The sequence below is a fragment of the Acanthochromis polyacanthus genome, chromosome 7 (assembly GCF_021347895.1).
Source record: "Acanthochromis polyacanthus isolate Apoly-LR-REF ecotype Palm Island chromosome 7, KAUST_Apoly_ChrSc, whole genome shotgun sequence".
Taxonomy (NCBI): domain Eukaryota; kingdom Metazoa; phylum Chordata; class Actinopteri; family Pomacentridae; genus Acanthochromis; species Acanthochromis polyacanthus.
This window is the reverse complement of record NC_067119.1, coordinates 20045244-20060520: the sequence shown is the minus strand read 5'-3', so window position 1 is coordinate 20060520 and position 15277 is coordinate 20045244. Positions and strand designations below refer to the sequence as shown.

At 42.9% G+C, this 15277-nt stretch overlaps 1 protein-coding gene across 16 annotated transcripts in view; it reads right to left on the bottom strand.

Moving 5' to 3' along the window:
• Positions 1–96: 96 nt before the first annotated feature.
• Positions 97–15277, bottom strand: part of ank1a (ankyrin 1, erythrocytic a) — a 94066-nt gene continuing 78885 nt past the window's right edge. For 8 of the 16 annotated variants that reach the window (XM_022212524.2, XM_022212525.2, XM_022212527.2 and 5 more), the window contains 6 exons: positions 10550–11222; positions 10016–10361; positions 7364–7447; positions 6905–7057; positions 5554–5652; positions 97–3894 (listed from right to left, as the gene is read on the bottom strand). In XM_022212524.2, coding sequence (XP_022068216.2) covers positions 5581–5652; positions 6905–7057; positions 7364–7447; positions 10016–10361; positions 10550–11222 — 1328 coding nt within the window. In that variant the 3' untranslated portion in view covers positions 97–3894; positions 5554–5580. The other 8 variants (XM_022212535.2, XM_022212537.2, XM_022212539.2 and 5 more) reach the window with 6 other exon arrangements.

Sequence of the window (15277 nt, the reverse complement as noted above, 5' to 3'; positions counted from 1 at the left end):
ACAGTATATTTATAACTTTTGACTTGTGGTGATCATCAGCAGTCCGGTGCAAATGGATTAAGTGCCTCACACAAAAGCATACACACTATACACAAAGACATTTCATTTCTTTATTAATTTTGTAAATGTTGAGCTGGTGTACAGAGTAAATTGTCAATAGATGTCCTCGGATTTGATTGGATTAAAAGGCTTTTACATGTATATTTTAAATCCATGTTTGACTCTCCATAACAATAAAAAAGCAAACAAAACAAGTTAAAATACCCACAAGACCCCTATTTATCCCCAGGTTGCAGGCATTACCCAGAACTCAACAGTCTCTTGGTAGCTACAGCTGTATGATGCTAAAAGTACATCCATAACATAACTAGAATCCCAGTTGACAAGTAAGGGTGCATAGCATTCTAAGTAAATATATATATTTATATATATTTTCATATATTTCATATATATATATATAGCCTTTTATGTTAAAAACATTTTCTGTGCATGTGCGCAGTTGCATTCCTTAGTATTGAGTAATATGCTATTGCGTTAATAATGTCTTCAATCCATTCTAAAGGAATATACATGTGTTCTCTAGTTTTTGCAACAGTTAATATTTTTGCATGAACTTGGTGCATGGCATCATCTCAGTAGTCCCTCAGTGCAGGACTCTCCAGTGTTTGGTTTTCTGATGTAACCACGGCTCCGTCTGCTTGCACTTAGTTGGACTTCTTTCTAAACATGTCCAGACTGTCACCATGTGGAAGCCGGAGAATCGGCTCAGTCTCATATTTGGTTAGAGGGCAGAAAAAGATCAGGGGTGGGCTGTGTTGAGGAAAAATGCTTGTCATCTTGAAAGACTAGCCATCGAAGCCACCAAGCATCCCCATAATTCCGTCTAACATCAAACTGCTCCCTCGCATAATTTTTTCATCAGATCCCCTCTTGCTCTAACCCTGACATCAGCAGTGGATTTATAAATGTCCCAAGCATACCATAATATGAGCCCATAAAGAGCAAACCATATGCTACACTGGAAGGGATACTACTCACACTGCTGTGTAGCTTTTAGTGACATCTAACTTTTTGTGGTTATCAAGCAAGATAATAAAACAAAGAATATCGGATGAAGGGATATTTGTTAAAATGTCAAAAACCAATTTGAGGCTTCGCTCATTAAAACTCTCCTCTATGTATGTTTGTGATGAAATGTGAATGAAGTCATATGTATTATAATCAACAGCAGATACTGAGTTGAAACAACAGCGTGAACACCCTACTATCTACTGAAGTACAGAGCCAACACAGATGACTACTTCATAACAAGACTCACAGTATAGCAAGACTTTACATTCATCATCTCTGGCTGTGAAGCCATACTAAACACTTATTGATGGGTGCTTATTGCAACGGTTTTGTGACTTACATATTTTCTATAATAAAGTATTCAATGTCTGATGCAACATTTGAAAGAAATGCATGTAGGTAATTGATATAATGTGAAATGGCACGCGTATTGAGGTAAATCAACCTTTAAAAATATGTGATTTAGAATTACACATATACTCTTTGTTCCATTTGCAATATTACTTTCTGTGATATTATCACAACTTTGACATGTCCCAATATCCAGGACTGAATATTAAAATCTCTTTCACATCCAAACACACACATACAGGCACACACACATACAGCAGGATTTCTTTCAAGGTGCATATGAATGTCATTAATGTTCAAAAACTGGCTGAACACACCTACATTCCCAGATGAGTAACAAAAAACAAACAGCGGGCACTTTGCAGATGAGATGGCCGGTACGGAGTCATACCAAAATACTAAAAATTTACTATTCTAGAGAGGCAAAGTGATAAAATGTGGGATACTTATGTACTGACATCATTTCTGAGTAGAGTGAGGAGGAGTCTAAAGCTGTGATTGAAAGCCCATGCTCAGGAACAACATAAACTGATCCTAAAATCCTCCCTCTTCTGTCACTCACCCGCACACACACACTCACATTCACACTCACACACAAACAATCCTTTCCTTTTGTAAGCAGTTATTGCTTCTTCTAAAGAACAATTAAGACAGTAAATCATGAAAAGAAAAGACGCCAAAGAAAAGGAGTGAAACAAGAGACATGCTTCGGGAAGGGTCAGGCTCACAGTTACGGGTCAGTATTACAGTTTCTCATCACAGTGATTGGTGACTGACTGTCTTTGCTACACTCCTAAGATCCGCCAAGGAGACAAACATCAAAGCTCAACACATCCTCGACCCTTGACACGACACTTTCCTTTCTCCAACTTCATCTTTAACCCAGTCAAACCAGTGCTACATTATTACCAGCATTTCAGCTACTTTACCCTCAGCAAGTGACATCTTCTGGTGGTGGTGGTGGTGGTGGTGGTGGTGAGATGGTCTATAAGTGCACCTCGTGTGGTGGTTTCATTTACTGCATGGTGAGGTCAAACAGACACAGCTACGAGCTGAAGGTGGGATCCTGTTCCCCTTGCTGGAGGCGGACAGGACTGCTACATCTACTCTGAGAGGCTGACTGCAGGAGTGAGGAGGGGGAGGTTGGGTGATGAGGGAAAGATTGAGGGCGAAGGGAGACATCTTATTAACACAAACCTCACGAGGATACAGCACGAGAAAACGGCGGAGGAGAGGGATGGAAGACTAGGTCGATCTCTCATGATAATCTGTCACTCTGTCAAATATCTCATTGTCAACCTCTCCACAAGGCAAACCACTCTGAGAGAAGGTTGGGGAGGCAGGTTCGCTGCAGAAAAAAACCTGCTTCCCAAAGCTCAAAACACCCCCACGGCACAATGAATGACTTACAGTGTGTCTTCCCTCTACAGTTTGACATGTCAAAAGAAAATGATGAGAGCACGTGAAAAGCACAAAGAAACAAACAACCGGACACACGTAAATCCAACGTTTAAAACAGGCAGAGCGACACAACATTTGTATGTTCTTGTACCCACAAAGATCTCAAGATATATAGAATAATATATAGCTTCTGACCAAAATGAACCAAACCAGGAAAACAGGGAGGAATTTCTTATGTACCTGAAACAGCAGCATCAGTGGCATCGCATAGGGATCTTATAACATAAACAACACACGTAACACACAGTCACGTAGAGAGCATTTTAGTGCATACAATATTATGTACAACACTGATATCCTTGGGTGATAATAGTAGCTTCACTGGACTTAGAGAGCACTGGGACAGGTTTTAAAACTAGTTTGTGATGCTCTTATCTGGAGGAGTGTGGCATGGAGGAGGGGGAATAACCTGTTGCCTAGAGATGACATAATTCTCAGTATTTTAGTCTCTCTTTTTCTTAAGTTTGACTGATAAACTTTTCCCTGTGGGTTTAGAAAATGGGTCAGTGGTCGACCAATCCCTACACTGCATGCCTGTCCCACACAGATGTGTCTCCTCCCCGTCCCTCCCCTTTTACCCACCCCTATGTCCCCTCAGTATTTGTAGTTAAAGACAGGCCATGCGGCAGCAGTCACTCATGCTGATACAGATAACAGGAAGCACGTTTTGGTTGCTAGTTTTTTGTTCTGTTTTGGTTTTTTTTGTTGGTGTTTGTTTTGTTTTTTTTGTTTTATAAGAAATCATGCTTCTAGCGTAGTAGTAGATGTTTTTTTCCACGGTTTCTTTAAAAAAAAAGGTAATAAAAACTACAAGTAAATCCGTATCCTTTATCTTCTGGTGCGTGCTGATAGTCGGCATAGCCCCTGTGGTTGTCATTGAGTCGGTGTCTGTTGCCGTTTGTTTCCATCGGTCTGCCTTTTTTGATGTGTGGTCTTCCTCCTGTCAGCTGCTGCTGGTCATGTGTCCGTGTAGGATGGTTTTGGTGAAGGGGTTGAATCCTGCGGAGAACTCTGTGGAGAAAAGGGGGAATGTGGTTTTTTAGGACAATAAACACATTTGTCTCAATACTCCACAGAACAGGTGGCATGCAGGCAGGAACTAGTCAATGCTGATGTCAGTATTTTTGAGTAGGAAATGTTTAAACTGCTCAGTACTATCTGTAAAATGACCTCTTTTCGAAATCCCCTTCAACTGATCTTCATATATCACCCAAATTGCTCCTTTCTTTTAAGATGAAAAAATCATGAATGTCTCATTTCTTATTAATGGAAGTCCTTAGTGCTGGTCAGCAGTCTAAAGAATGTCCGAGGCACTCTGATTTAAAATATACAGTAGTAGGTGGAGAAACCATCACATTTTCACTCTGTCTATTTATGTATTAATAAATACTTGTTATATTTTAAATTTTTGGACTGACACTCAGAACAAAGGGCTTCCATTAAGAAGGTACTAACTACCAATACTAACCCTATCCTTGAAGAGCTCCTGATTCTGTCTAACATTACTGCTCTAAACCCTGTGCAGACCCTCTATGTTTCCTTCATTATAGTTGTCTCTTTCTTCTTTAAAAATCAGGCCTTGTGTCACTCTACAGCACATTAGTTCTGCAAAAGCGTTTAAGCAAAAATGGTTGGCAAAAGTGGTTTAACATTCAACAGTGAGTCACTTGAAATATCAGTAATCTCAGGAATGTCATGGCCTTTGCGTTAGAAAGGGCAAGTCTCTCTCTCTCTCTCTCTCTCTCTCTCTCTCTCTCTCACACACACACACACACACACATGCTCCAATTCTCCAGACAACTGGCCTTACAGCTTTGACCTTGAGAGCTGTCATTTCATAAGATCCTTGCTGGACCTTTGCTTTGCTGAGCGCACATTGTGCCAACCTTTTTACAGCCTCTCACGACATGCATGAACAAGAAAACAACTGACCTGACATAATTTATTCCAATAAAAATGATCTTTCTATTTACATCAAACCCATGGAGTTATACTTGTGTCCCATTTCTGAGTGTACATGAGAAGCACAGATATATCTTACTGCTTTAAGATAAATTTCATATTGTAGAAAAATTCTTAGACTAATTTGCTTAAGCAAAGAAAAAAAATTACTGTCTGTTACATGTAGTTATTCACAAATATAAATCCATACTTGAATGTAAACATGACAAAGTATTTGCCAGGAGGCAAGCCGCTGTAATTTTTACTATTTATTCAGGCTGCAGCGCTAATATATTTTGTGTGAAGCTCAAGAGTCAAAACGAAAACTACACTAGCATTCACCTCAGGTTTCTCAGGATATGTCTGTCTACCTACATAAACTGTATTAAAACTAACCGAAAGTCTCCAAATCAGTTCTGTACTAGAAAGACTTGGCAGTATTTGTCATGAATTAGGACTTCCTGGTGATTTAGTCATTACATTTTGTTGTACTATCGAGACAAGAGAAAGTTGAACTATGGCAGTCATACATTTTTTTCCCAAACTTTTTTGTTATCATTTATATTTCAACCATTAGTTTATCTGAAGATTCGCTTTTGCTGTGCCAGCATCACGTTGCATATTATTAGTATTGAATTAAAGGTACATTCAGATGCATTTAATCCAGAGAGACTGGATTAAATGGTCTAGCCCACAGGTCAGACGAGGCGCTGTGGGTCAGTCCCGTACCTGCGGGGACGCAGCACTCAGTCTGCCTCACTGCTTAACTCTCCGCAGACTGGCACATTTCACTATCTGAGCACCTTTCTTCACATCCACAGTATCGGGCTACATTGGAGGGGAGGGAGGGAAGGAAGGGAGGGTTGACGGCAGAAGAGGTGCGAGGATCGAGAAGAGGTGGGATGACAGGAGCAGAACGAGAGGTTGAGGGAATATTAGTAAGGGGAAAGTAAATAAAGGAGAAAGGGACAGAGGCAGAGAAATATGAGAAAAGAAAAACAGAAATAGACCCGCAGAGGAAGCAAACAGTGCCACAAGGAGAGCGAGAGGACAGACAAACAGGGAAAACAACATGGGAGATGTAGCAGAAATGTGAGAGACAAATAAGTGAGGAGAGAGGAAAAAGAAAGAAATTATGCATAAACAGTCGAGCAAGGACAGAAGTGATGGCTGGCAGTTGGAAAGACAGATAAGACACTGTAATTGCAGTCCAGAGTAGTGTCAAATAGTATTTGCAAAGACATTTTTTAACAATGTTCTAAAGCTCCAAGTGGATGGAGATAAAGTCACATAAGACAAAACACCAATTTCAAAGATATTTCACACAAAGTTTTTTTTTTTTTTTATGGACACTTGATCAATGAATTTAAATATTATCTGACCCCGCTCTGACTCAGAGACTCGTGTTGATTTGAGTGATAAGGCACACAGTCACAATTGCAGGACTACAAAACTTTAATGAAGGCAAAAAGACACAAGAGTGAGATAACGGAAGGATGGGGAGAGAATGGAAAATAGAACCACTGCAAGGAGCCACAATCAGTTCATTCAGTCGTGAATGTGCAAGAAACAAATACATGAACTGTGGGTGTGGCTTAGTGACGACTGAAATGATGAAAAACTGAATGAGTGATGGACTGTGACCAGCAGCGGAGCAGAGTGGACTCAGTTGTTCCTCATACATGCAGAGGATGAACATTAGACAGGAGATTAATGTTACAGAAAGTCAACAAGCAGGCAATTAACCAAACGGCCGTCTCTCTATCTTCTGTCTGAAACACAATGAAACAGGGCTTTAAAAATTCATAAGACCACAGACTGTGTTCATGCAAGTTAAGCTACATAAGGACGGTCAGAGAATCCATGATGAGGTGAGAATTTCAAGCCCGCTGCAGCACAGTGTCCCCGATTCACTATAACTAGCTACCATTTAAATCAAACAGGGCCTCATGGGATGGTGTTCGGATGTAAACTCTGATAATAATTCAGTCCATTTCGGCTCTAAGGGCTCCCTGAGCAACCTAAAGCTAACAGCGGGAGCCTCGGGTGAGACAGAGCTGCCTGCAGATCAGAAGCCCACCTTGCTGCTGTCCCGACCCAAGATGGCGTAGCTCATGAACTGCTCAGCGTCAGCCTCCAGCTCGTTGGCATCCAGCAGAGAACTCTCCACGCTCACCTCCTGAACCCCCTCCTCACCTGAACCCTTCCCTCTGCGCACCACCTTACGCACAATCTATCACATAGACACATATACACAACACAGGAGGGTGGGAGAGAGTGGTAGATAAGGTGGTGGAGAAGGTGGTGAAAAGACTAAGCTGGTGATATCTGAATAAATGGAGAAATAACTCACTGTCTTTAAAAAATAATAATAACAAAATGTATCCATAGTGTGAAGGCATAAAAGATGAAGAACTTCATCATGATTATTAGTTAATAATCATTCTGAGGGGAGATGCTGAGTGAGCTTGGTGTCAGGAAAACAACAAATCCACTCCTGTTTAGAAATACAGTTTAAACACATTTAAAAATGGCTGACCTTTTTTGTTACAATGTTTCCATGTTCATCCGTGAACTGCTCCTCGCTTACTTGCTCCCCAGGAAGGTCTTCAACCTCGTCGCCCTGCAGAAAGACAAACATTTGTATCCGTAAGTCCTTCTTGAACTGGGGACCTAATTAAAGGAACTGTCACTGCAGTGCAATTATTTGTGTGCCATGAATCCCTCCATTAACTGGAAACATGGAGAAGCAGATGAGCGACAGATGGGTGAGGGGTTAGAGGCTTGTTTGTTGGAGTGACTAAATCCACAAGTTCACAGAGATCCACTGTTCTCACCAATGTGTCTTAGCAACACTTTTAATTACATTTCATGAGGCTCATGACAATACTTTTAAACCCTCTAATAATCTGCAGCGTGTCTGCACAGCTATTTATAAGTTCAAAGAAATTCCTGCAGCAGAACAATCAAGCAAAGTTGGACTAAATAAAACTCTAACATTTACAGCACAAGTGTTTTAGTATTGAGAGAGTTGGATATACAGTAAGGAACTAAATGCCACAGAGCCCAGGAGGCTTTTTTTTAATTATAGAACTGGAATCCAAATTTGTTGAGCTGAAGACAATCTATTTACATCCGGAACAGCAGGTGATAAATTTAGCCACATTCTCAAAATAATTTGATGGTATTTTCACCAATTGAAATTACTGGAGAATTAATTGTTGTCATGCTATAGATTTCACTTATAGTTTTGTTATTGCCCAACCTATATGCAGAATGTCTTCATATCCACAGCATCCTTGGTTAATCCTCACTGCCTCTCTTATCATGCTCACTCTGTTTACCCTTATTACCACAAACCTATCGTGTATCACTGCTACATGGCAGCTGATCAGCAAACAATATCAGTCTGTCAATATCAGTCTCTGTCCAAATCTCCCCTCGACTATCCTCTGCTCCTCTTTTTGTACCTTTAGAATGACTCTGCGGCGGACCACTCTGGTGGTGACGTTCTCCTCTTCGTCAGCTACTCCCTCGACCTCCCCAAGCTCATGGTCCAGCTGAGTGTGTATGTAGGTGAGCACAGACCTCACCGAGCCACTGGCTATGTGGAGGACATTCTGGCAGCTGATCACCAGGAAAGCCAGCAGCACGAAGCTGAAGAGGAGCTCGGTTACCAGGGCCCACATCGCCCCACGTTGTTCCCCAGCAAATCAACACAGTCTTCTCAAGGCAATGCACGACTGCAGCTTCAGTCCCTCAGACCTTCAGTGACTCCCGTTTCTGTCGCTGCAGTGCTTCTCCCAGCAAAGAGAGAGGTTAACAGCTGCAGTCTTTTGTAACTGGTTCAGTCAAACTGGTGTTTCAGTTCATATCCGTCCTCCATTAGCTGGGCAGTGGGCCCCGTTTCCCCTGCTCTCTATTCCTTCTCCTTCCACCCGTCAGGTCAGGAGTCCGCAGTCAAAGACATCAAATCCAACCTTGGGTGGCTTCTGTTCCCACCTCTCCTGTTTTCTGATCATGTGTTCTGTGGGCTTTAAATACCTCCAGCTACTCCAATGTGGCTCTGTGTGCTGTGGTATGTACACTGAGAAACTTCTCTCTCACACTTAGTACTGTAACTACAAAATGTTTGCAATTCTTCAAGATCCACGCAGCCTAGTAGGCACACTTCTTCAAAAACACTATGCAGATTTAATTATGCAGCATACACCGCCTCCCAACAGAGCCTGGTCGGGCTCTTTAATCACCCATATGAGCCACGTGCAGTATGAAGCCCACAACGGCCCTAAACGTAGCACTCTATTTTTGCTCTCACACAATTTTGTGGCTGAGATTGTCCTTTACAGTGTGATGTGTCTGTGTTGTGCCAGAAAGTGACCATGTGGGAATGACTGGGGTGGGGGATCATGTAACATGAGTGGGAGAGTGAGACGCTTTCTAATTTTGGCGAGACATGCTGTTTGTGCCCATCTTGGGCCGTAGACTACGTGTGTGTTTGTGGTTGTGTGTTTATGTTTGCTGTGTGATTCCAGGATCTATCTGTATAACATATTGTTAATTTGAAAGTGAATTCTGATTTCAAGGTATGACGTCTTGGAGAAACTGTAACAAATGACAAAGTGTGCCAGTTTCCTGCTTGTGTTTGATCAGCATGGTGGTGAATCTGTTGTACTGCGTCATATCTGTCAGATCAACTAAGAATACTGGCAGCGGCTGGACTGTGAGCTTTAACTGACTGTTCGTTGCAATATTTTTCTGCAAATGCAGATTGAATCCCTTGAATTAAATTAATCGAACAGTGTTGAGTCTTACCCTCAATATTTATTACAGTCAGGTAAAGTTATATTTCACATACTTTTGTAAGGTTCTAACATTTAATATTTAAGTTACTCAGGCACACCATATATGCACACTATACGATCTTAACCTCAGCATTTAAACTTGTTAGGTGAATCTTGTTTTCCTACTGAAAAGCAGTTGGGCTCAGCAGCTTTTGCTTTACCTATGCCCTGAAAAATACACTGGATTGAATGAGATTGACTTAATACCCAGGTAAATTTACCACAGTGGCTTCAAGCTATGCTCGTGATGTGGATGTAAGGATGATGTGTTTTGATATAGCTCAGATATTGGAGGAATAGCCACAATATGATGTACGGACATTCATGCTTCCCAGAGGATGACCCACCTGACCCTTCAGGCGTACGTCGTCCCAGGCCCTCAGCTCTGGTACCCGGTGTGGAAAGCCCAAACCCTTCTCGAATGGCTGGGTACCTCTGAAGTGCCCCCGCAAGATTTCAGAGTGCCCCATGTCCCTCACAGGCTGAAGCAAGGCCTCCTGGGACACACGGGATTGGTCGTCCACAGCATTACGGACTGATGACATCATGGTCTCCACGGCCTGCCTGGGCTTAGGCTGGTTGCCCACCCAGGCCTGAGTAGGGTCAGTGACAGGGATCCACCCTGGACCTGTCTGCTCCTGCAGGTAGGAAAGGAAAGAGCCTCCACCACCTCCGTTTCCACCATTACCTGACCTGAAAGGAGATCAATGGATCAGTGAGGAGGTGGTACGTGCGCTATGCAGTCTTGCCACAAAGACAAACAGCTTTCATAGCCCGTTAGTGATCATCTTCTCTACTTTCACTGGCATGCAAGTAAAATGGGATTTATTGTTTTGCTGTGACTTTGCAGCACCTGAGAGGTGAACAGAGGTCAGACTCACCTGTCTCCATTCCGATCTGCAACACAGCTCAGACCAGGTGACTCACTCAATCGGGCATACACCCTTTGCTGTCCTGCAACAAGAGAAAGCCCTTCCTCTGAGCCCGTCCCGCCTTCTCCTCCTCCTCCTCCTCCTCCCCCTCCTCCTCCTCCTTCTCCTCCAGCTCCGTCACCACCAGTCGTGCCCGTGACTGCTGATGCCTCTGAACTTGCCTCTGACCCCTGACCATTGTTCAGCCCGTTAAGATTGATCCCAGCGATGGTGCCCCCAAGTGAGGCTGGCGTGGTCGTGCTGAGCGAGTCTACGCCCATCTCTGAATCGTCTTCGGGTAGCTCAATGGAGCCACTCAGCACAACACCCCCTCCGCTGGCTGCACTGGCCTGACTTGCCGGCCGACCCAGACTTCCATATGGCAGCCCCAGCAGACCTTCTGAATCATCAGCATTGCTGCACTCCAGCGAGGAGTCCTCCACAGGCACCAAGGAGGGACTGTTGCCTGAGGGCCACACCTGCACATCAGACATCTCCATCAGGGTGTCTTCTTCTGTGGTGGCAATGGGTGCACAGTCCAGACTGGAGACCTCCTGCCAGTAAGGCTCAGCACCCAACGGGGAGGGCAGGCTGTACTGCATGGAGGCCGGCGAGAGAAGCTCTTCCTGCGCGAGCCCATAACCTGGAGCGGGACAGAGAGAGGCACACTGACACCCGGCCCCCCGCCTCGCTCCCCACCTCACCCCCACAGCATCTGGACCCTGGGAGGGGGTAAGTGCCCCTGCCCAGGAGCTGGGCATGTAGGGGAGGAGTAGAGGAGGCTGAAGGGACAAATGGGAAAGGTGTGGTGTGGGGTGGGGGTGGGGGTGGGGGTCGGGAGGGGGAGGGCGAGGGCCAAGACAATAGGAGCTAGAACAAAGGTGCAAGGAGCTTAGGACAAGAGAGCAAGGGCAGCTTTTGAAAGAGGGGTTGTCAAGCTCAATCAGCCAGCGCTGACGGTGAGAGCAGCAGCGGCAGCAGCAGCAGACACAGCCAGACGGACCGAGAGACTGAGACTGAGGTTCGAACCCAGCAGTGACTGATGCTGCTCTGCTGGCTGCCACCTGCAGGGAGACGGAGAGGGATTACTGACACCTGTCCAGCAGGGACACACACTCTCTGTCTTCATACTGACGCGCACATACACTCACACTCAGATATGCATGCTTTCAAACCCACTCAGAAACAGGCAGGTTAATATTGTTGTCAGGCTGGATTGCATGCACGCAGGCAATCTCATTTTTCTTTTCACATTCAAGTGCACAAACACACACACACACACACACACACACACACACACACACACACACACACACACACACACGTACGTCAGCTCATTCCACACTGCTGCTTTCTCACTCACTGACACATACATTTATTGTAATGCATTCAATATACCACGGCTATATAAACATAGAGCTTATAGTATTAGTATTATTTATGCAAACACAATTAAGCCAGACTTCAATTTGTCTCCTGCTGTGAAAGCCACACGGTTGCTGCCTCAAAAAGAAAATTTAATTAGTTCTATTCGTAAAATGCAATTTTATCAGTGAGTAAAACTTCACACTGGTAGTGTGCTGTGGACTCAGGTCACTCCTACAGCTGGTACTTGAACACCACTGATAACCACATGTTTTTCTTGTAAAACCAGACCTGACACGACAGAGCGCAATGTCACAACATCAGGGAGGATTTTTGTTTTTTGCTTTATTGCGACAACAGTATGCTCAAAAAGAGAGAAAATCCCAGTTGAAGTCAACAAGGACTGGACTTTTAGCCTGCAGATACACAAATATGTCCATAACCCTCTAAATGAATAATTCTGAAAATGACCCTGACCTAAGTGAATCATTTATGTGAACATTTTGATGAATGACAATGCAGGTAAAGCAAAATGTGACTGGCAGTATGATGATAACATATCGCTAAGAGGTATATTAACCAGAGGATGGAACTGGAGATGCAGTGCAGAGCATACAATATGCAGATAATAGTAAGAAGAGGAGACAGTTTCCTTAATGCATGGTCATGTGTATGCATACGAGACAGAGTGGTAGAGAGAGAGACTGACTGTATACAGTATAGTGAAGAGAAAACTGTGCAGGGCAAAGTGTGTAACTTGATTCATGGCTGGCAGCAGACTACTGCTGAGAGTGCAGGGGATATTTGAGACACCAAGCAGCAAAATAAACCCCTTGTCCTACTTTCTCTTTCACCTTCCAAACTGCTGTCAGTTGTCTGTAGAAACGATGAATGAGGAATACATATAATCTTTTAGTGCTTTGTCTTAAGGAGATTTGTGCTAACAAAGGAAAAAAAACAAGCTATATACACAGCAATAGCTATTGAATTTTATTGTGTTGATGCATTACAGTACAAGTTTCAAATTGGTGTTTATTTGTATCTTTGAATATACTGAGGTCTCTGCTTTGTCAGATACTTTAAAAGTGTAAAGGCCTCAGTGGCAAAAGCCCGAATGGCATTTTGCTTAAGTTTAAATGCTTCTTTATGTCTGTCCTTACACTGACAGTTTAAATCTGACTTACATCACCAGCAGAAAAAAACAGCTAAAGTTATGATAATATCATTAAAATCTTATTTCAGTGCATTCCTAATTCAACTGAAACTTAATTATCTACCTTTTGACTGTTCACTATTCTATGGATTCACTGCCGATGAAAATGTGGGTCATGACTGTGGCAACATTTAACTTCTGCATGAAAATATTCAATGATGTGAAAATCTGATTCAGAAAAGACAAGGATATTCTGGAAAAAACAGTGACTTCACTAGTATCTGGACACATTTCTTAGTGCAGGAAATCTATATTTGTTGATATGCTTTTGAAATATCCCGTATATTCGATCCTGAAGCCATGATTATGCGCTATGAATCTGTTTTGATGAAACGACACAAAATATGAAGTGAGAATTTTTGATTGCCATGAATTTGCCAGTCCTCCCTCCATGTCAGTAGATTTGGACATGATAGTAAAAGAAAGATATCCATTAAACACTGAAAATCAGATGAATGTTGAGTGTGAACTATGAAAAATGTGACTGCTTGACCCACCCTCTGACTGAAACACAGAAAACACACAGAAAAAAACAGGGCAGTGAAGCACACGTAAAAATATATATAGCACTCTTTTTGCCCAAACACACTGGGCAAACATATATATGGAAACCACAACACACTTATATTTTAGAAATTATAACACACATGAAGACGCTCACACTGATACACACACACGGACTGATTTGACAGTTCACAGTAAACAATAAGCACATTTACAATAAGGAGGGACAATGTCAGATTGACCCTCATACGACACTCACAAAGTCAATAAAAACATATATTTCACACGAAATAAGATGGACAGTTTATGTAGAATCACACAAGACAACCACAGCATTCATACATGAACAGAGCAGACACGAGTCACAGTTCACAAAAAAGGTCTGTGGCCTTTTTTTAACCCCCATTAGGACAGATCACTGAGGAGTAACAGAGACAGACTGTAGGATCATTCTCAGTACGCATGCCATGCAGAGACACGTCTGTTGGTCAAGCAGCTGTAATGCAGTGTTTGAAGCCTTATCTCCAGCATGCCAATGTTACTGCTGCTCCTCGTCCCATTGTGTCCATGCAAACAGAGGGAGACGAGCAATGAGAGTCTTGTGCACATGCCGACATGCAAGAGGGCAGGGAAAGAAGGGACAGGAAAAGACTAGGGGGGAGGAAAGAGAGAAGGGTAGCAAGAGACAAATAGAGGAATATAAAATAGGGTGATGAACACAGACAGAAACAGTGAGAGAGAGTGAGGGTCACCTCCCCCCTCCCAGTGGGTGCTGAGTACACAGTCTGTGTGAGGGGTATTTGTCACAGAGCGGACATTTAAAAAGGTGGGGTTTTCAAGAGTAAAAAGAATAAAAATAAAAATGCACTAGTCGCAAAAAAACAAAAAACAAAACAAAAAAAGAAAAGCTAAAGATATGGGTCAGAGGTCAACATGAGGTCGGCATGAGGTCAGAGTTCGGAGAGGAGTGAGAAGGAGGAAGAGTAGGGCGGCTAGGCTGCAGATGACATGTCCAGAGAAACACATAGAGAGGGACAGATTCACAGGGAATGAAAACAGGGCTCCCAAAAGGACATTCAGTGCACCAACATTAACCCTAAAGAGACTACTCGTCATGCAATGACAGGCAGACAGAATTTAAATGCCCCCTTTAAAAGTATGGAAGAAGATATCTTACTGTGTTTTCATCTAGTGTATTTTGTATATTTTCCGACCTGGAATTTATCTTGAACAAACCGCAGAAGTTTGCTTACCTACTGTAGAAGTGCACAAGAACTATGAGGGAAAACGGATAATTAAAATCCTACAGATGAAAAGGAAGGATTTTTTTTCTGTAAAAACACTACTAATGAGAAACAGGATCCGTTTGCACAGAGGAGCGAACCTGACTTTTTGGATGTACATATGTTTCCTTCCATTGCCAAGCATTAGATGAGATGAATGAAACCACTCTCATGTTTCTGTTGTAAATATGAAGCTACTGCAAGCAGCCAGTTAGCTTAGCTTAGCTTAAAGACTGGAAACAGAGCGGAAAAGTTAGCCTGGCTCTGTCTGAACATTGATCTACTTCTGCAACTACCTCTAAAGCTCAAGGGGTTATATCTTGTTAGTTTAAA